The sequence below is a fragment of the Pleurodeles waltl genome, chromosome 2_1, assembly GCF_031143425.1.
Source record: "Pleurodeles waltl isolate 20211129_DDA chromosome 2_1, aPleWal1.hap1.20221129, whole genome shotgun sequence".
In the NCBI taxonomy this organism is placed as follows: domain Eukaryota; kingdom Metazoa; phylum Chordata; class Amphibia; order Caudata; family Salamandridae; genus Pleurodeles; species Pleurodeles waltl.
The window spans coordinates 771228441-771250289 of NC_090438.1; the positions used below are offsets into that span (position 1 = coordinate 771228441).

A 21849-nucleotide genomic window follows, 5' to 3' on the forward strand; every position below is an offset into this window, starting at 1 on the left:
TGTATTAGTACTCGAATATAGCTTGGCTACTTCTTATATTTCAGTGAAAGGTCCAATTCCTTGTAAGAATTGAAAAACAGTACCCTGTCGAACAGAGGTTATCAAAGATGTGTCACCCGTACGTGTCCATCGATGGTTAGAAGCCAAGTGGTGGTCTTCAGAGAAGATGGCTCTAGTTAATGCGTTAAAAAGTCATAACATATTCAGGTAGGTGTTTGGTGGTGCAATGGGTTACTTTGTAATGAAAAACATATTTACTATCATGAAAAGTACAGAATGAAAAGGCATGTTGAGAAGGTAGGTTTAAGTATGTACACGTACATGATCAAAATACCATTATAAGATCTGCTCTTGCACGCTTGAAGCACAAAAAAGCAATGTCGAAAACTGTAAACCTTCAGTGAAATATGTAGAAGCTGATCTAAAGCGCAGCCTTTGCACAGAGCAACAGTACACACAGGCAATCCTAACTCTTCACCAAGTGTACTAAGTATGAGCTGGGAAATGGACTTCAAACCATGAGACACAAGGTCCACCTCAAGAGCAAGGATTCAGCTATGTGCCTATTGCCACAATGTGTATTGTCACATACTAGTCTAATTTACTCCTTTATGTCACACTTTGCTGCATTTAGCAGTTAATTTGCGCTCTGTGAGTACAATAATGTAACATGTCATAGCGCATGGCTATAAAGACCTGTACAGCATCACCTAGGACTTCATTTTCGCAGTGTGCCTGCACTGAACCCCCGTTCTGCAAAAGGAAAGGTGCATTGATGCCAAAGTTGAAGGTACACTCAGAAACATAATTTGGGGAAGCAGGCAGTGGTCCCTTATAATGGCTTCCTCCATCCGCAACAAGAATCTGCACCACACTGTAGCAGCTGTTCATATAGATTGCATTTGCTCCAGAATGTATATTGTCTGCCATGAGAATTCAATATTATTTAAGTGCTTTGATATCATATGGGCATTTGTATTTGTGTAGCAGGATACATCAATAAAATTGGAAGGAGTGTTGTTTCCCTGAAAGAGAAGGGGCTTGTTACGCATATACTGCAAGTCGTAATAGAAGCTGCTTATTTAGTTCACTGATAATACTGTATTATAAAGTCTCAAAACCAGAAATGTGTGCCACGTTTAGGAAGCAATCAAATAAGGTCTGGATCATTTGAATACCGTTTTCATGACATGACTACGGAACCATGTCTAAAGTGCAACAGATTTCAACAAGGAAAAAAACTAATTTTAATACATAGATAATGTGCATCTTTCTTCAAAGTGTAAGCCATTTTACAATTAATATAACTTACGGTATTGAATGAGTAACTCTTTTCCCCAAAAAGTCGATTGGCAATCCTAAGAAGGTATTTCGTGTCAGGTTTGTTAATTTCAGAGATCAGGGATTGGAACCCGGGGTGGACGTCTTTGGCCTTGTGCAGCTGGAGGGCCTGGGAAAGAAAGAAGCAGATGGTTATTCGTGCTCTTGATTAAAGAGTGTTGCAGAGTCTCTCTAGCTCCTTACTTTCCAGAAAAGGATGTTGTGCGTATCTAAAATGTAAACAACATTTTTTTTTGTATTAAAGTATTTGTTGAAAGGCCACTGTGATTAATTCCTAGATGCTTTCTCCAAAGCTCCAAATTTCTGCTTCTTGAAGTTAAACTGGTCTCCTCCTTAGCGTGCACCATTTTATGTAACAGGGGCTTCATGTGTGATGGTGGCACGAAACGAGGCCCCCTCATCCTTCATAGTCTCATTACAAGTGGTCTTTCTAATTATGATGAGCCGGTAACAGGAGTTATTAAACATATGGAATTTCGAGAACTGCGAAAACTGTGGCTCTTTATGGTTTTACCGGTAGACTCCACTGGCCGAAAGCAGGTGGTGTCTTCCAAACGAAATAACAGAGAGAAAATAAATTGTGTAATTACAAGGAAATCAGGACCAAAATTCCTGACACCCCCAGTAATTCTTCTTTTTAGACCTTCTGTGTTGCACTCTTAATGCCACAATAACGTTTAGCGTGGAAGGTGGGTGGAAATAAGGGGGAACAGGGCACCAATATTTTAATGGGGCACTTGTAATGAGACCCTAGGGAAAAAAACAAATTGTTTGGTAACTTAAAATGACAGTATTCGGTTTTTAATAGAAACTGGATTAAGCAACTTATTTTAGGTCTCTGTAGTACGATAAATGGATGGATACCAATTTATGCTCAATTTCGAGAACTAAGAGAGGTAAGGGAGTCCTAAAGATCAGGATTTAGAAGAAGATCACCTTTGTTACTCAAATTTGTATTATAGGGTAGCTTGAGGAAGTGGGTCGAAATGCACAGAAGTTAACTTTTAACTCTGGCCTCGCAAAAAAAAGAAACATACCTATCTGACAATGTGCAAGAAAACAAGAAGACAATGTGTTTACAAGTGCAATTATTTGCTTTAATATGAAGAACTTGTAGAAGGCAATCCAATAACCTTGTCCTGGAAATTCCATCTGGCCTGTTCTTATTCTCCACTTACAGGAGCTCCGGCACCCAGTGTGCATCTTTGTTAGCACCCCGCTGTGGCCTCTTTCTCCACCAATTCCCTCACTACCACCCTCTAAGGCTGCCCCTTCTCTCTCCATAACCTCCAGTGCTTAATTTGTAAACAAAAACATGCCGGTGCCCATAGCTCTCCTCTGAAACACACGGATGTTGCAACTGAATGTGTGAGCATGGAATACGGAGGTAGCGTAATCCTAAAAGCCATCTTGCCTCTTTAATCCATTTACAGCCACTCCCTGTCCCTTCAGCTCACTCTTGCACCTTTCTGCTTTCTCGCTTTGTGAAGTTTTTCCGTTTTTCTCTTCCTCCATCTTTCCCATATTTGTCTTTTGCTCACAGTAAATAGAAAAATAAATGCTGGCCCACAAAAATAAGTGCTGGTGCTCAGCCCCGAAAACCACCAACACAAATTAAGCACTGCCTCTCTCGTGCATTTCTTTTATGGGAGTTATCCAGCTGGCCAGGAAATGCTGTAGATTTAAAATGGGGGCGCTCTAAACAAACCTAGGTGACTGACAGGTGGCTAGATTTAGAGGGCGAATGCTTAAAGGATAGACTAATTATCTGTCCTATCATAGGGGGGGAAGGGAGCAGATGTCAAAAGGGGCCTGAGAATTTGAAAGAAAGACTGGTGCCGAGAACTCAGCTGAGTTAGATGATGAGAGTTTAAACTGAGGAAAGACAAGAGGTCTAAGCAGTGAATCTCACAGATCTTATTGTTAAAAGAGTACAGGAAAGCTGAATTAGCTTATGTTAGCATGTTAGTGATGTGAACAGGGAGATGAAGTTGCAAAAGTAATCTATCAAGAAACAGTCAAAAGTGTACGCGATGCAGTGAAATACTGCATGCGAGGGAGGGAATGAGGTGGGCTGGGAGGCATTTTGAGCTCGGTCATCGTTGAGTGGTTAGGAACGTGACAATCAGAGAGATTTTGGATTAAGACAAGGCCCCAGACAAATTGGGAAAGATACAGCAGATGAATGACGCTGTAGCCATTGGGGATAATGTATTCAAATATAGGGAGGAGGTAGGAATAAGCCAGAAATTAAATGTTGAGGAGAATGTCAAAGTTGTAATGCATAAGGTCAGTGAGAATTGAAAAATGCTTTAGGGAGAGTTAGTTTTGATAAGCACCAGCATGTGTTGTATGTTAATGTTTTTTTGCATGGGTATGTACAGTGGTTATGCAAATGATATTTGTTGGCGAGTATTTGCATATATCAGAGGGAGGTGTGTATAACTGGGTTGGATTTTGGAGCAGGCTCGTAATTTGTGGACTTTGATGAGTGGGAAGAGGGGTGTGCGAAGGCAGACTATGAAAAGAAACATTTCAGGTCAGTCTGAGAAAGGCAACTTTGAAGTAATGCTTCAGTCGGGAAGGGGGTTGCAAGAGAGACTGTAGTTTACATGAACAGATTTAGAGTAGATAAGAAGATGATCATCTTTTGATAAGGGTAGGTAGAAATGCATAAATGCTGTAGAGAACATTTAAGTCTGATTCACTCAGATCTGGGCGTTTGGTGAGGTAGTCACTGGGGAGGAGGCCCCAACAATGCAGATGCAATGAGGCCACATGCGGTACATGTCACACGTAATAAGGGCGAATGGTACAGTTTATAGTGCAACAACCACTCTGATGAACAGGGGCACGCGGTGTAGGTCACTATTCACAGAGGTAAAAGGCTTCACCCACTCAAACTCATGAGGTTGGTGCAAAGTGCAGAGCCCGGCTCATAAAGGTGCAGTGCAGATGACACTCAATTGCACTGCACACCACAGTTAAGAGAGTTTCAAGGCATAAAATCCATGAAATAGATGACATACATGAGGGTATGAGGTACCGTTCACAGTGGCGAGAGCCAGTTTACAGAGGTGCAGGATACCAGTCACTGAACTGCAAAGATGTTTGAAAGTGTTAAATTAATTTATCACCTTTGCCAGTCCTTGAGATGGGTCCCCTAGGAACTTGCCCCAGTCTCACAACACATGTCTTTCCCGTCCTCTCTCTCAGGAGCCCTGGCCTCGATGTGAGGTCTGTAACTTAGCATGTCACCAACACCAATAAAGGCACTATTATCCAAGCTCCTATTTGCTCACCCACATTGAAACAAGATCTACTGAATCAATTGCTGCAACACTTTCTGAGCAAATGCATCTTAAGATCTTCAATTTGAAGCAGTCCTTCAACTCAGATTACCTTAAGCTCTCTGTATATGCCATGTAAAGTGCTTATGCATAAGGAATTCTACAAAACACAGACAGTGCATCTTCTCACATATGGTCATCATTTCCATTCGTAAAGCAAACCACAGTTTAAAGTAACAAGTCCAAGACCTTTACATCACTGCCTCTCTTCCCCACCTTCTCTGCTGAACTCTATAAAAAGAAGGCTGCTATATCCATAAACTCATCTCAGTTAATCAATGGCAACGGCATACAGGGGAACAGGATGCTTCTTTCCTTCTCAGATATGCCTCTAACCTCCACTAATGACTTGCCTGCCATCTTGAAGCTTCCACACAAAATTACAACTGTGGTTCTTGATGAAGCGGCATCCCTCACGGAACAGAGTAAAACCAGACAAAGCATGCCACTGCAACTGGTTCTGCAAAATGTTCCAGCTTTTGAAAAAAAGAGACATGATTTTCCAAGAGGACAACACTCTCCATCCAACCGAGAAACATAACATATCAATTAATCATTACAAATCGCCAATCTACATAGCTAAAAGGGCAGCCTTCAGACTTGCGTTGCTGAAGAAGATAATCTAAAGAATTGGCTCATGAAATAATTGCAGAACCTCCTGAGACACGCATCTCCCGCTAAAAGGCTGTGCGATGACCGGATGTCCTATATCAGTAACAAAATTACCTTATCAGGGGCCACCCTTACTCAGGATGCAATACCTCAACAGCGAAGCTATGACTAAATAGGAAACCTACCAATTTTCACAGGACATCATCTCCAAGATCAGCCACAGCTAAAATCCTGACTCTTTGTTCCCTCTAGCACAAAAATTAATAAATACTGCTGATATGTTGGCTCACTAATCAAAAGGTTTTCAATGTTTCCCTTGTGTTGGTGGGTGTTACAGAGACAGCAAAAATGCTATTGTAACACCATTTCATGACAACGGCTGAGCCAGTGATTCAAACTGCAAGCCGAGCTGCCTACCATCCTCTAAGGAGATTCCTAAAACAGGTAATACCTCAAAACATCTGGCCATTTGGAAGTAAGTAACATCAGTAATTTTGTTTCAGGCTTCCGACCATGCTGGGGTACTACATCCAACTTTAATATCATTAGGTGGAACTGCTCACTGTGACTAGCCACAGCAAGGACCACACCTTGGTTCCAAATAAAATCAAATAAATATTAGATTTACTACAATAAGAATGCGTATACACACCAACTGTAGAATAGCAACTCTAGCTTTACAGTGGCTTGGATGAGAATGGCAGGAGGTTAATGTACCTATTCAACAACTCCCGCGCTTAAATCTCACCCCAGATTTGCATTAGATTCCCTCTTTAGTAATGTACCTGAACTCAGTTAAACAGCAGTAGGTGTGATACGAGTTTCATGGCACACTGAGGCCCTAGGAGTCTATTAAATGGGTATCAGAAATTAACATTTTTAAGGTTAAAAAAAAAGAAAGAAAAAAAAAAAAAAAGAAGAGGGAAGCGCATACTTCTTACAACCTTGGAACTGTCCGCATGTGTGTTGTAAGTGTGCCAAGGCAAGGCTCAGTAATCATTTCTATGGCTGATAGAGCACTCAAAAGTTGAGGCAGCCCAACACTGGCATTCTGGTGATAGTCTGCAAATATCTGGTTGTAGCCGAACCCTTACAATTGGACATAATTCCAGATAATTATTTACAATTAAAGAACATTTATCTTTTAATAATTATATCAAACTTGCAATCAATAAATAGTCCACAAGGAGAGGAGGAAAGGAACAGATAGTAGATTCCAATTCAAGAAAATTCCTGGAAATAAAAAAGAAGGGAAAAAAAATAAGAGAATGCCAATTGCACTCCATGTGAATGGTGCATAGCCTGGAAATAGCTGTATGTAAGGGGATAGAATGTGGCGACAACTATTTAATTGCCTTACTTGCATATATTAAAAAGAATTCATTCCAGGTGAACTTGCTCTTGAGAACATATTCTACTGTTAGAATGGGCACAAGTACACAGAGACAGCAGGGTGGGTCAATGAGTCAGGTCCATACTGAAGACATCCTTGAATAACATGGAGGCCACAACTTTGAATTCTGGTAGGACCAACCCTTCGTTTCATCAGCTCAAGACTGTTGAATTGTGACATCATACTAAAATTATAGTATCAACTTGTTTACAGTGTTTAGGAAATGCAAAACGATTGATGAAGAGCTATATAAAATATGTTAATATTATTATTAGCAATCTCTATGGAATTTTGAATTTAACATGACCAATTAAAATACTGAGAAGTGCTGGCACTACTATTCTTGTCGTGCTTGCTTTTTAAGTTCGATAGGAGTGAGGATCAGAGATATAAACACAGTGGGACTGCTGACATGTTTGTATGGCTGTGTTGGATTGAATTACGGGAAAAGGTAATAAGGTTGTTATCACCCAGTGGTGTCCTGCATGAACAGCTGGTAATAATAACCTTTCCAATCATAATAAACCCTCAGCAGTTCATGAGAATCGTTTTCTCAGATGAAAAAGAAACCTCCGTCGGTAGTGGTAACAATGTTTCACAAGTTAATAAAAAACGCAAGTCGCCCTTTGAATAATACAGGGTTCATCCAGTTCAGCGCTAGATATCTCAGTACCTATAAATTATAGGCTATAATACCCAATTGCTACAGATACCTCAGCAAAGTTAGGCATCCAGGTTGTGCGACAGCTCCCTTTACACACGCGTATAACTGCACCGGAGCACTTTTACTCACAGTGGAAACATACCTGTACCATCTGGGCTGCTGTGTCCCCTTGGGCACCCAGAAACACCATAGCCAGGGCAGACGAAATACTTATTGGCGAATAAAATAAGTTTTTTTTGCTGTCATTTTCACTCAGTTTTTTCCAGAGGTCGAGGGCGAAGGAAGTATTGGCTTCACAAAGACAGTCCATTCTGGAGAATCTAGAACAAAGAGAAAGATAAATGTACAAACTTTTTTTTGTTAATCTTTCGCAGGCAAAGTGAATCTTGAATTAGAACTGATATCTTAAGAAACATGAAATATTACATTCATGGTATGGCCACACTCCTCTCAAGTCCGGATTTTTAAGAAAATGTTAAGTTTACATTAAGTTGAAAGTTTTTTTTTTTCCAAATCCTAACCGAGAATTAAACATCCAGTTATGCACCTAAAAAGGGCGATCGTTACATCAGAAGTGCAGTGGCACCGGGGCGGAGAGGTGCAAGAAACTACTGTGTACCGATTACTGCTGCCTCGTACTGTCCTACCAGGGGATGCCACTCATCTTGCATCATTTGGGCCCAGGACCCGCTTGCCATGCCCTTGCCTAGTCACTGTGTTTTACTGTGGTGAGAAATCAGCTCTTGGTGGGATGTCTCGGGGCCACCAGTTTGTCACCCCGATAGAGACGCCGTTTGTTGTGCAAAATCCCGTAGATTGAACTCTGAAGTTTTAAACCGACAACCAACCATTACGAAATAGGTTAAACTAACCGATATCAGTGTACTGCGAGTCCGCTCTGTATCACCGTGGTAACGTGTGGTTAACTTTTAAAGTCAAAATACTACACCCAGGCCCCGCTGACAAGCACCTCATTAAACAGACTGGTTTTTGTCGAACATAAACCACAGTCTACGTTTTAATTCACAAAGTTTTGTGGTCGCTCAAAGTTAATGTTCACAAGAATTCTTTTCTTAGGTGTGTGCTAGAGTGCAGGTTTCAGGCTTCGGGAGAGGGGCCTACAGTCCGACCTTCAGGCAGCAACGTGTCCTCTTAGAAGACAAGGCCAGGCCTCCTTGAGCACACAGGAGACTGCATGTGAAGTACACACAGGCTGGAGATGGCAAACAAAAGATATCTTCTGCTTCACTTCTACTCTCTCAGCAAATTTTCGCAACACACGGAGACTCTACTTGGAGCGCGGTTCTGGTCTTGGCAGGCCTCAGTCTAAGTGATGTAATAACCCATTGCAGGAGTGAGCTACTAAACACTACTGGACTGACCAGTGCTCAGTCTGCATGAAGAGCAAGGAGAGCCAAGAGTGATCTGCATATGGCTAGTCCCCTTAATTAATGGGCTGGAATGTTGATTGGTGGAAGTCTTATTAGTTAATAAGTGCTCTAACACGTCCACAAGTCACCGTTTCATTGCCACGCGCATCGCTCCGCTGTCTAGCCTAATGTGAGAATCTTCACCATGTGGACCTCTGACTTGGAGGTAATCTTTCTCTACTGCCTGCCAAAGTCACATCTGTTCCACATGTCTAGGAACATTAACACATTCGCATCACATACAAAAGCACATATATAGAAAAATACAGAGAAAATCCTCTTAACTTGGATATAATACCATAAACTCAGACAGAAGACCATGCAAGACACCGCTTCACGCAACCAAATAATATCTATTACTCTGAGGGTTACTAAAGGTTTATTATTTTCAGTTCTGAGATGGATTTTTTTTTATTTTTTTTTTAACATAATTGGAGTTGAACACGGACTTGTAACTGAATATGTACAAATGATGCGACTCCTAGACAGTTACCACTATGTGCTTTGGGTAATACCCGATAAATGAAGAATTGGCATGAGTAAAGCCACCCTTTTAACATTCACAAACCCCTCTCAGTCAGTTCACATAATGACTTCAGATAACTGCGGCAATCTACGAGAGAGGGTAAGGGAGTGGGAGTGAGTGAGGAAGAGGGTGTGGTTGAGTGTGGGGGGTGGGAGTCTGTATTCTGGAATAGTTCTCTGGTCATTTCTGATACTGAAAACCTTCATGGACTCTCTGGGAGGTCTGCTTACTGACAACACCCAATTAAATCCTAGGGTATTGTCAGTAGGGAACATCCACAATTTGGCACAACAGTTATCCAAGACTTTCTCCTTTCTGCTTCTCTCTCTCTACTTCAATACTAAAATTGTGGCATTCATGGTGAACTACAGGTTATTTTCTCAACTCCTTAAAATGCTACATTAGGGCCCGTTTCTCAACAGTTTTTAAAAGTTTGACCTCTACTCCTGTAGCTTCAGTTATAAATTTGAAGTAGATGTCTGCATTTTTGGGGATTCAGAAAGCATCCAAAAGTAGCCCTGACACTCAGACTTCCAAAAGGTACCCCACATGCACATCATTTAAGTGTCTACAATTTACACTATGGGAAAAGGACAAATGTGCAACTGAACAATTTAAAAATAATTCTTGGACAGGACGATACCTTTTCCAGAGGAGAAATACCTTCTCTTGAACTCCTGTGAACTATGGTGGAGTTCCTGAACACTTTAAACCTTGGTAAAGGCATTCACTTTAGTCTTTATCAAGAGTAGTGTGTGCTAGGCTGCACCCGCTGACAAACCCATAATACCACTTGTTAACCAAACTACTTCTTTACACAACTAAATTCGACTCCGGCTGCTTCATAAACTTTTTGCACACCCATTTCATGAAATCGAATCGAACATCTGATTATGAGTGTCAAGAAACATGGTCACAATTCACCAATTTTGGGCAACATGACAAATAATATAATGAAGCAAAAGCGTAACCCATAAATGGTTATCATTGATGTTTAGTGATGTCATGGAAGAAAGAGCAGGGAAACTCCCAGAACCACGATCCCGGAACAACAAAGTTGTGAACAACGCAAGCGGAACAACAACTTTGTTTTTCTGTGCCTTAACCACGCATGTTCTGAACATCACACGTGTGATTGAGGCATAGAAAAAGGAAGTCAGCAGAGGGAGTGGACGTGGTCAGGTAAGTGGAGCTGGGTAGTTCTAGTTTTTAGGGTCAGTTTTAGTTTTAGGGGTGGGGGGGTCGGGGCAGGGTTGTTTTAGTATTGGGGGGTCAGAGGTAGTTTTGTTTTAGTTTTTAGGGGTGGGGTAGTTTTAGTTTTATGGGCAGGGTACTTCTGGGTGTTAGGGCTGGTGAGGATTGCGGGGGGGTCACATGCTGGAACCACACATGACGTCCCACACATGCCTTTACTAGGCATGCTTTTACAACGAAAAATCGGAAAGGCATGCGTGGTAAAGGCATTCATAGTAACAATGTAGTCGTTGTTCTGACCGCGTTGTTTAGACATGTGTGGTTCCAGGATACATTGGTCCATCATATATCTTATGGGCATAGCTCCGTGGGATACTGCTTTTGTCACATAGATCCTTTTGTCATTATACACTTCATAATTTACAATCATAATCTTGCGCAGTGTGTTATGAACTGTCACCAAAGTGCTGCATGCAAACTGCATGGTACAGATTGGAAATGTGTTTTTCCCCCAGCGTTTAAGTATCCTAATTTTGCTAAAAAGGATTTGTTTGGGTAAAAATAATTTGTTATTTGTAACGTCGACTATAACCACTGCGTTGCATTCTGAATTCTGAGTTTATGCTTCCCCAGATCAAGAACTCTTAAAAAATGCCTAAAAGTATGGATGACATGTGAATCCTACACCTTATAGTCCCACATTGTCAACATTTTCTATACACTGATTTACACACACAATTCATTGTCTCTGTATGTGTGGGATGTAAAGTGTTCCAAAACACTACGTTGGAAAGAGGCTCTTTAAAATAAAAAAATACAGATGTGAGAGAGTGGCTGTGGAAAGATGAGACCCTGTTAAAGGGTGATGGTGAGGGGATCATTGAAGAACCCCCAATGAAGATTTCTCTATCCTGGTGCGCTGTAAGGTCACCATTTACTATGCTTTGAAAACGACAACAATTGAATATATAAAGAATAAAATGTGTTGTAGAATGCACCGTTTTTGCCCAAATTTTCGGAAGGGGGGTGGGGGGAGGGAAACCACTTAGCCCAACTATAGTGGGCAGGCTTGCTCGCTACGCACCCTGTCGGGGCTGTTTGACAAAATGTGCCTGGGATGCTTTGGGTTCCCATTCCGGGACTGTCCCTCTCCCCACTTCTGAACTCCAAACATTGCACTAAAGTTCTGAGATGGTTGATCTGGAGTAGTGTATCTCTGCAAGTACTGGACATTCTACAGTCAAGCAGTGGCGGCCTGTGGGAGGGTAAAGAGGTGGGGCTGCGCGTGGTGGAGGAAGAAATAAAATATATATACATTTTTAAACTACTTTATTTCCATGCCGCGCTGCTCCACTTCTCCGTCCTCGACAGCAGGAACAGTCTTCCAGCCTGTCAGAGTGGCGTTAGGATTGGCTGGGAGCACCCAGCCATGGTGCTCCCAGGCAGACTGTGAGCCTGCTCTCCCCAGCCCAGCAACACAGGGCCAGGCTGGAGAGAGAGCCTACTGCGCATGTGTGTTTGGCCGGCCCAAGACGGCCAGCTAAACATACATGCGCAATGACGGAGAGAGTGCTGTGCACCCCCCCTCAGTGCTTGTCACAGTCCTTGGCCCCTCCCCTTTTAATACAAAACGATAAACATAGGGTGAGAAATAGGAATGATGGATGGGAAGCAAGAACGATGGATGAGAAGTAGGGGAGATGAAAGAGAAGCAGAGATGAGGAGCAAAGAATGAGAATGTCCTCAAATTAATGCTGTAATAGACTACCAACTCACTACGTCCCCACAGGCAACATCGCCCAGACTTTTTAAATCTGATCATAAAAACAGATGTGTGTCCTGAGCTCACTGGACATAACAGGTCCTAGGTTGCTGGTGTTCCAGTGAGGACTTGGCAGGGCTGTTCCCATGAGGAGCAGGGTCACACCTCATTTCCATATGGCTGGGGATAAACTAAGGTGGCATGGTGAGCAGAAGAATTATGGGTTGGGATGCTACCCAGAGCAGTTGCCAGTGGTTAGACGAATAGCAAGCATTCCTGAGGTGGTTGGTATCATTGCTTTACAAATATCCAACAGCTATTCTAATTGAATAGTGACAGATTCCCATTAGCAGTTAGAATGGCGTGATAAACTGCATTAGTAATTTAAAGTACATTCCTAAGAAGGTGCTGACATCACCCACAGGTAGGTGTGCTCTCTCTACAAGGCGGGTCATGGATTGGGGTGTGGAAGGCAATGGATTCACCATCATAGAGAGGGCAACGGAGAAGCAAGAGATAGACAGGGGGCAGTGAACTAAGTACATCAACAGAATAAGGGAAATATGGAAGTTGGGTGCATAGGTATGGATATTGTACAGAAGAGATGGCTTCTGAAAATCTGACTTAACTTTGTGCCCCATGCTCATACTGAAGATGCATGGGTTTTATTAACAGCAGTGCAGGGCGGGGGGAAGAGGTAGCAATGAAACTACATACCATGAGCAACAATGAAACTGTAAGGGAGAGAGACACAAATGGAGGAGGGACAAGCGAATGATATGGTGATATGGTGATAAAGGACCATGAAAACCAAGAAATGAGGCAACAGACAGTGGGTGTGGGAACAGGTGGTGTTAGAATGGGTGCCTGGGGATCTATCACCATAAAACAATCCTGGAAGAAACAAAACAAAGGGACAAAGTGAGGAAAAAAAAGAAGACAAATGACAATCGGGTACTGAAAGGATAAAAGCAAGGCGATGACCGGATACAAAACAGCAAGACAAAGCAGAGCATGGACCTTTAAATAGATGGGATGGGGCATCATGAACAGACAGCTACAGTGGAAGAGAAGACGCTAGAGGCTGGAGATTTTGTTGTTCTTATGCATCACTTAATTCAAGTCTTCGTAGCATAGGTAGATCCAGCCTGAGTAATTGAAGAGGGAAATGATACTGCAACACACGTAGCATGCTGATACTGAAAAAAAGTTATTGGAAATGAGGAGCTAAGGGATAGAATATGATAACGAGTAGCTGAGAGGTTGGAAAGGGTATGAGGACCTGAATGAATCGGATAGATAGGGAACCACAATATCTAATAAATGAGAAGTTACAGGAGGGGGTGGGAAGAAGCTACAAGGATATGAGCAGCTGAAACAGGGGATAGATACAGCAATTTAATTATTAAGGACAAGTGGAGGGATTGAAACAGCTGTGAAGGGGTGGGTGCATATGGGACCCATGTGGAGGCTGCTGCTAGATTAGGAAGCATTCTGGCTGGTATATATGCCAAAATCGTGCCTATACCTGCCAGTAAACCTAAAAGCACTTTCCTAGAAAGTTCAAAGTCTTATGTACCGCCGTCAGAATACCGCTGCGCGGTAATTCCGAGTTTCCAGCTGGGCTGGCGGGCGACCGCCAGAAGGCCGCCCGCCAGCCCAGCGGGAAACCCCCTTCCACGAGGATGCCGGCTCCAAATGGAGCCGGCGGAGTGGAAAGGGTGCGACGGGTGCAGTTGCACCCGTCGCGATTTTCAGTGTCTGCTATGCAGACACTGAATATCTTGGTGGGGCCCCCAGGGGCCCCACGACACCCGTTACCGCCAACCAGGTTCTGGCGGTCAAAACCGCCAGAACCAGGCTGGCGGTAAGGGGGTCGGAATCCCCATCGCGGCGCTGCCTGCAGCGCCGCCATGGAGGATTCCTCAGGCCAGGGGAAAACCGGCGGGAAACCGCCGGTTTCCCTTTTCTGACCGCGGCTTTACCGCCGCGGTCAGAATAGGCCTGGATGCACCGCCAGCCTGTTGGCAGTGCATCCCCGGTCATGACCCCCTTAGTGTGCAATTCAGGTTCAAGAACCTCAGCCTTCATCCCACAGTGACAACTTAATAAAAAGGTGAATTCATTTTCACATGGAGAAAAAGATAAAATGCAGACTTAAGCATGCTCAACTATTTTACAACATCCTCTTTCACTAGAGCTTTCAAAAGGCCATGAAGGCTGCAGGGAGTGGCAGGCAGCAATTTCTATTCTGCCCGCCACAAACGGTCCCACAAGCAAATTTGCTTGCTGACTCATCATTCCAAAGATGAAGAAAAAAAAAAAACGTTTGTGTGCAATGCAGACCACATTCCAGGTCAATACAACTCCCCTTCCAAAGCATACAGTGAAAAGCTTTTTGGCTTAGCCCAGCAAGTAAAATGCAATTTCATTGACATGGTTAACTCAGAGGCTTAGTGTATGACAGTTCAAACCAGGATTTCCACTGAGACAGCCTCATGAAATCAACATACAGAAACTAGTGACACTTTGGCATGGGTATGAATGTATATAGCTATATAATCAAGCACCGATGAGCTTTTTAGGAAAAAAAAAAAGAGCTTATATAGAGATGTGAAATCTTACGAACTTGATTTCACCAATAGGAAGCATTTCAACTTGCAAATATTTCATGGAAACCCAACTGTGAGGAAAGATGTGTATTCTAAAGGTGTAGTTCTGCCACCTCACCATGTAAAAACACTCACAATACCATCTTGGGTCTGGTCAGGCTTATTTGTAAAACATTTTGCTCTCCCTGGATAGTTGTAGCTTCGAGCAGTCAGGCTTAAACAAAAGAACACGTTTAGAGCTTTTAGAAGTACCAAAACAGAGAAATAAGAAAGCCACACAACATAAAATAAATCAGACACCAATTTATAAAACTAGATATTCATTTTATGAACTCTTAGACACCAAAACAAACAAAATCGAATAGAGGCTCTTAGGGATATAGATTTTTAGGTAAACGGCAAAATTCCCACTAGCATTGGTAATCATAACATCTGGAAACTGTATGAAAGTTTTTAATACTAGTGTTTGGCTAATCTGGCCATGTTGGGTGACCAACTCTGACAAGAGTACCAATAAGGAGTAGCAGGATGGTTACCTTGTCACCAAATCAGTCAGGTTCAGTTCCAGGTTCTAAGAGAAAACTGACTGACTTCAATGGCGTGGTCCTGATGCTTGGGATACAGGATGCTGAAGATGCGGTAGGATGCTGCGCTGTCGGCAGGGTCTTCCTTGGACTACTCCTCATCCACAGACCAGGTGGGGTGAATTGTGCCACAAGGATTAAAGTATCTTGAAGTCATCTTTGGTCCAGGAATCATCTGGTCATAGTGGCTCCCTTTAGAGATGGGTCCAGCAGACTCGGATGCAGCTTTTGAGCATTGGGATTCGGTCATCCAGGCTGCACATCAGTGGTCAGAGGCGACCTAGCAAATGTGGCTATTGGGAGGCCAGAATGGGCATCTTCAGTTTTTGTGGCCCAGTGCTGTAAATGGATGACAGCCAATTGACTCTTGCTGTTCAACTTCGCTGCCTGGGGCTTGGGAGTGACTATTTCATTATCTAGGCAGCACAGGTATGGGCTGTTCTTTGCTAACTCAAGAGTCAGAGGCGCAGTCCAGCTGTTAGTGAAATCCCTCTTGCCAGGGCCAGGTAAAAGCAGGTCAGTCCTACAGTCTTCTCTCCAGTCCAGATGTGATTGAAGGTCTGGGTGCTAGGGGTGCCATATTTATGTCCAGACAGAGCCCTCAGGGAATGTGGATGTTACTAGCCAATGAGCTAACAGATTTTTTTTCTGCCCGATGACGACTTCCTCCAAAATGTGGCCTCCAGCTATTCCATAATGCACTATGCTGCCCACTCTCAAGATGGCAGAACCATTCTCTCAATGTTGAGCTTGGTAGCCCAACCTGGAGATGTGGCTACCTGAGGGCTGTCCGCTCATTGGAAAAACAGTTTGGAACTGGTCTCCTCTCTCTTTCACCGATGCCAACCCATGTACCTCAACAAAAGTGCAGCCCGTCTAGTGTGTGTCCACCATTTGCTCTTCAAAGGCATCTTCACATTGGAAGCTCTCTTTTGGGCTCACACCCAGAGTGGCTTCCTGTCCGGAGAGGTGACAACTCTCCCAACAGCAAGCATCTATTGTTCCCACTCCTGGGAATCATTCACACTTCTCCCCAGGACGGCAGAAGCTGTCTTGTGTCCAGCATCTTCAAATGGCCACAAGAGAACTTGGGCAAGAGTGACCACTTTCTAAATATATCTCATTCTTAAAAGTTTAATTTATTTCAACTTGGACATCAAGTTGCTCTTAATGCAACAATTAATTTGATACCTTGAAGTACCAACTTTAGTAGTCCCTTTCAGAAGCTAGCGCAGCTGAGTTTTCAGCATTTAACCATGTACACTCCCCTGGGTTTACTAGCCTTTCCACAATAAAACAAAAAAAACTATTTGGGTTTATTACTGTTAGGACATATAAAAATACATGTACTACCTTTCAATATACAGCACCCTGCCTAGGGATTAAATCTGCTTGCTGTATGTATGATTTACATACATTGCAAGAAGGTCTGGGCTTCATGTTTAGTGACGTTTAGCAGCTTAAACTGCCCTGCTAGTCTGCAGTGGCAGGCATGTTTTCAAGCTGTCATATCCCAGTTGGCACAATAAGTGCTGCAGCCATTGGTAGGACACTTTATCTTACAGGCCCAGGGTGCCTCATGTACTCCTGCTACCATATACTTATACCAACTAGGGGTAGCCCAATCAATCTTTAAGGGTTAAGGCACTGGCACGGAGGTCTAGTTAGCCTGCCTCAGTGCACTTTCAGAGTCGATAAACCAGCAGCATAAGTCAAGAAACAATGGGGGTGCTCATGGATTTCTATACATTAACATAAGCATCAGTTCAAAAATCCTAATATGCAAAGTACTGTTGCTGAAGATGCCAGAACTGGCTCAAAATATCAGAAGATCTTGAAAGCTATGCACCTGTCTATACTGATCCAAAAGAATACTGGATTAAAAAAAATAATATTGCACAGGTTCTCTTAGCTGGCAGAGAGGGAACAGAGGGATGAATATGCAATGCCTCGTGTTACATAATCACAGATTGAGGTACATCAGTATTCTGGTAAAGGCACTTTAGAGTCTAGCTGGACTCATACTAGTGTTTGCAAAACAATGTGTTACCAGCCACTCCCTTAAGGGCTGGCCTTCACACTCACCCTACACCCATCCATCACAGGCGTCACCACTCAGGTCACACTACCAATAAAAGAGCCCAGGTGCAAATGCTTGTCACCAGTTGCAAGTACCCCAACTATGCCTCTGTGTCACTTATTTTGTCTAGCATGAGAGCCCACAACACTACAATGCTGACGAGTAGCTCATATCCCGCGTGTGCCCCAGCTACAGGTTGATCAGGCCTCTAGGGGGGAATATAGCTCGGGACACCTCGCACCTGCTACATGTAAGGCATTCCCCTGCAGTCACCCACTGTGAGCCTGCCCGCTGATGGCCAGAGTGGGGGGGGGGGTGAAGTGCTCCACCAACACTGAGTGACAACCCCTGCCACCTACAATACCCGCATGAGGCAAGGAGACTGCACCCAAGTGCCAGCAGCAAGGAGAATGAACAAGAAGAGCAGAGGTCCAGTGAGAGGCACGCCCGCTGAGGCCCTGCCCGTAAGTGAGAAGAGCATGGATAGGCCCGTGGTGGCATCCACTGCAGCCCTTCAGAAGCACTGGCCTGAAGCACTAGGAAGGCTGCCGTGGCCCAAATTTGCAGCACCAAGTGACTCTGGCATGGCGGCCCCAGGCAGGATTAATGTGGGGAGAAAACGTACGCGGACCTGCTGTACCTTCATCGTGTGGCCCCCTCTCTGCAAGGGATGTTAGGCCCACAGCAGGGAAGAAGAAGAAGTAGAGAATATCGACGGGCCCGCCACCGGCCCAGGAAGTTGCACCTGACGGCGTGCAGTACTGTCAAGAGGGAGGTGAGATTGCAGGAGGTGTGAAATGAAACCCCCTTGCAGAGCGGCCACTACGTGTCTCAGAAGAAATGCTGCTGCACGGCAAGAGGTGTCCAATCGTGTGACCCAACAGCCAGTGGATGACTGCGGCACCTCGCCAGCAGGGTAAACAATTAAGGTTGCACTTTGCATGAAGCAAAGCCCACCTCCTCACACCTGCAACACCAGCGTGGCTAAAAGACCCACCTGTTGTTCAGTGAGCCGCACCATGCAGGAGGTGGCCCGGCAAGCACAGTCAATTGCACCACCCCGGCAGAAGGTGAGAAGTGTTTGGCCAGGACCCAAGGCTGCACTGGCTCAGAGTGTTTCCCCGCTGTCCCTCAGAAAGCATTGTGAAGAAAACCAGCATTGTGGGTCCCTACCTGTTGGTGAGTAAACCTCGCCCCTCTCATACTGCAGGCCCCATGGCTACAGAGGAGGTGTTTTCCTGTCATTGTTTTCTAGCCTTTTTCTATGCCAAGGCTCCCGCACGGTGTGGTGTGCACCTGTAGCACCACCTAGTGGTGGCTCATTAAATCACACCAGGAGACCACAGCAACTTTCACACTTGAAGCTCCCAGAAGGGGGCTAACATTGTGAAGTGACAGATTGCCAGGAAGTCAGCAGTATTCCAGGACCTAGTAATAAGTGGTGACATCAGGAAACTTAAAGAGAAACCCCGGCTGAACTGACATACATGGCCTGCAGTGCCACTGCATACCTTCATCAGAATATAGCGGTGACCAGACTTCCCCCTCAGTGCTGGAGGTCTGCCATGTGAAGCCGAGACACTTGTGGTGTAAACTGTGTGCCCCTAATGGCAATAGGCCACTACAGCAAGAGGCTGGCCAAGAGCCCAGCAAAAGTCCAGGTCATGAAACTAGAAGGTAACAAGCCTTGCTAGTCAGCCTGCAAGCCCACTAAAGACACGAAGAACATAGCGCACTGACCTTGGGCATGCTTCCCCGCCCTGCGCCAGCACCTTCTGATGCCACCTCACTTGAGGAGACAGCGCCACACACCTCCTAGTGGTGAACAGCCTCCACCATACGAAAAAGAGGAGACATGTAAGGGCACCCACGAAGGGACTGTCTGATAGCCCAACCACTGCCTAAAAAGGCACCAGCACAAACTCAAGGGTCACATAGACAATGCATGACTGCAAGGATAAGACTGTACCAGTCAGCCGCACCAGACCCCAATGGCCACCGTTAGCCTGTTAAGGAACATGTCACACAGAGTGACCAACCCTGCATGAACCCAGGCAGGATCAAGTGCAGCCTTAAGGTGCAAGCCCTGCACCCTTGAGCGAAGAGAAGGTGGAAGGAAAAATCTAGGGAGCAGAGCTCCAAGAAGATCTCTAAAGAAGGGACAGGACCTGCGAGAGGTCCATAATGAGGAAGAGTCAAGTCCTACCAACAGGAGAGGACCTGAGAGAGGTCCACAAGGAGAAAGAGTCAAGTCCTGTCGACAGGACCGGGCTGGCGAGAGGTCCATGACGGAAGAAGATACACAGTCCTATAAACAAGACGCAGCCAGCAAGAGGTCCATATGAAGTGAACATACGACATGTGGCAGGATGCCACATCACTGTGAGGAACCTGGGCAGAAGAGACGAGCATGGCACGACACCACATCATTATAGAGAAAGAAAAGGAGAAGAGAAAAGAGTGTGGCACAATGCCACATCACAAAGAATGGAAGAGGAGAGAAAGGTTGTGACAGATCTGTCACAAGGATGACCATATAACTACAGGTGCACAGGGGGAGTGAAGAAATGTGTTCAAGATCAAGGAATAGTACCACCATCCAAAAGTGCATCTACATCACAAGCCAGCCACCACGGTGCAGTGAAGTCACTGGAGACAGCCAAGCGGGAGTACCAAATGTAAGCTGCCTACATGCGCAAACCGTGTATCTGCCCCATGCTTCCATACGTACAGCCACCTGCCACCGGGTCCTTGAAGCAGACAGCATCCCTGCTAGCAACCGCACATGCCAAAGAAGAAGAACCGTATGTGGCTACAAACCCCCTACAGTTATCCTCACTCCAAGCAAGACATCGCCACCTGTCATACAGGTTGTCAAATGGAAACAAAGTCATCATTACCATGTGCATCACCATCACCACCCAAGAAGCATCTTAACACCCGAGTGGAGCCTTATGCCTGTGAACCATCCGGATACCCAACGAGGCAATCCTGGCCTAGTGGACCGATAACCCAGAGACCATCTGTTAGGCTCCATGTGCACCATAGTCCTGCTGGCAAGAGCACACCAGACCATTGTAAGGAAATGCCTCCTTGGCATGGTTGCCCCCTGACTTTTTGCCTTTGCTGATGCTATGTTTACAATTGAAAGTGTGCTGAGGCCTGCTAACCAGGCCCCAGCACCAGTGTTCTTTCCCTAACCTGTACTTTTGTATCCACAATTGGCAGACCCTGGCATCCAGATAAGTCCCTTGTAACTGGTACTTCTAGTACCAAGGGCCCTGATGCCAAGGAAGGTCTCTAAGGGCTGCAGCATGTCTTATGCCACCCTGGAGACCTCTCACTCAGCACAGACACACTGCTTGCCAGCTTGTGTGTGCTAGTGAGAACAAAACGAGTAAGTCGACATGGCACTCCCCTCAGGGTGCCATGCCAGCCTCTCACTGCCTATGCAAGTATAGGTCAGTCACCCCTCTAGCAGGCCTTACAGCCCTAAGGCAGGGTGCACTATACCATAGGTGAGGGTACCAGTGCATGAGCATGGTACCCCTACAGTGTCTAAACAAAACCTTAGACATTGTAAGTGCAGGGTAGCCATAAGAGTATATGGTCTGGGAGTTTGTCAAACACGAACTCCACAGCACCATAATGGCTACACTGAAAACTGGGAAGTTTGGTATCAAACTTCTCAGCACAATAAATGCACACTGATGCCAGTGTACATTTTATTGCAAAATACACCCCAGAGGGCACCTTAGAGGTGCCCCCTGAAACTTAACCGACTGTCTGTGTAGGCTGACTAGTTCCAGCAGCCTGCCACACTAGAGACATGTTGCTGGCCCCATGGGGAGAGTGCCTTTGTCACTCTGAGGCCAGTAACAAAGCCTGCACTGGGTGGAGATGCTAACACCTCCCCCAGGCAGGAGCTGTAACACCTGGCGGTGAGCCTCAAAGGCTCACCCCTTTGTCACAGCCCAGCAGGGCACTCCAGCTTAGTGGAGTTGCCCGCCCCCTCCGGCCACGGCCCCCACTTTTGGCGGCAAGGCTGGAGGGAACAAAGAAAGCAACAAGGAGGAGTCACTGACCAGTCAGGACAGCCCCTAAGGTGTCCTGAGCTGAGGTGACTCTAACTTTTAGAAATCCTCCATCTTGCAGATGGAAGATTCCCCCAATAGGGTTAGGGATGTGACCCCCTCCCCTTGGGAGGAGGCACAAAGAGGGTGTACTCACCCTCAGGGCTAGTAGCCATTGGCTACTAACCCCCCAGACCTAAACACGCCCTTAAATTTAGTATTTAAGGG

The 21849-nt window shown here is 44.9% G+C and overlaps 1 protein-coding gene across 4 annotated transcripts in view; it reads right to left on the reverse strand.

Moving 5' to 3' along the window:
- LOC138268402 (serpin B6-like) overlaps positions 1–21849 on the reverse strand; it is a 425145-nt gene that overhangs the window by 379349 nt on the left and 23947 nt on the right. For 3 of the 4 annotated variants that reach the window (XM_069218030.1, XM_069218013.1, XM_069218004.1), the window contains exons 2-3: positions 7503–7680; positions 1313–1450 (exon numbers count right to left, since the gene is read on the reverse strand). In XM_069218030.1, coding sequence (XP_069074131.1) covers positions 1313–1450; positions 7503–7670 — 306 coding nt within the window. In that variant the 5' untranslated portion in view covers positions 7671–7680. Of the gene's footprint in view, positions 1–1312; positions 1451–7502; positions 7711–21849 lie in introns of all 4 variants that reach the window. The other variant, XM_069218022.1, reaches the window with a different exon arrangement.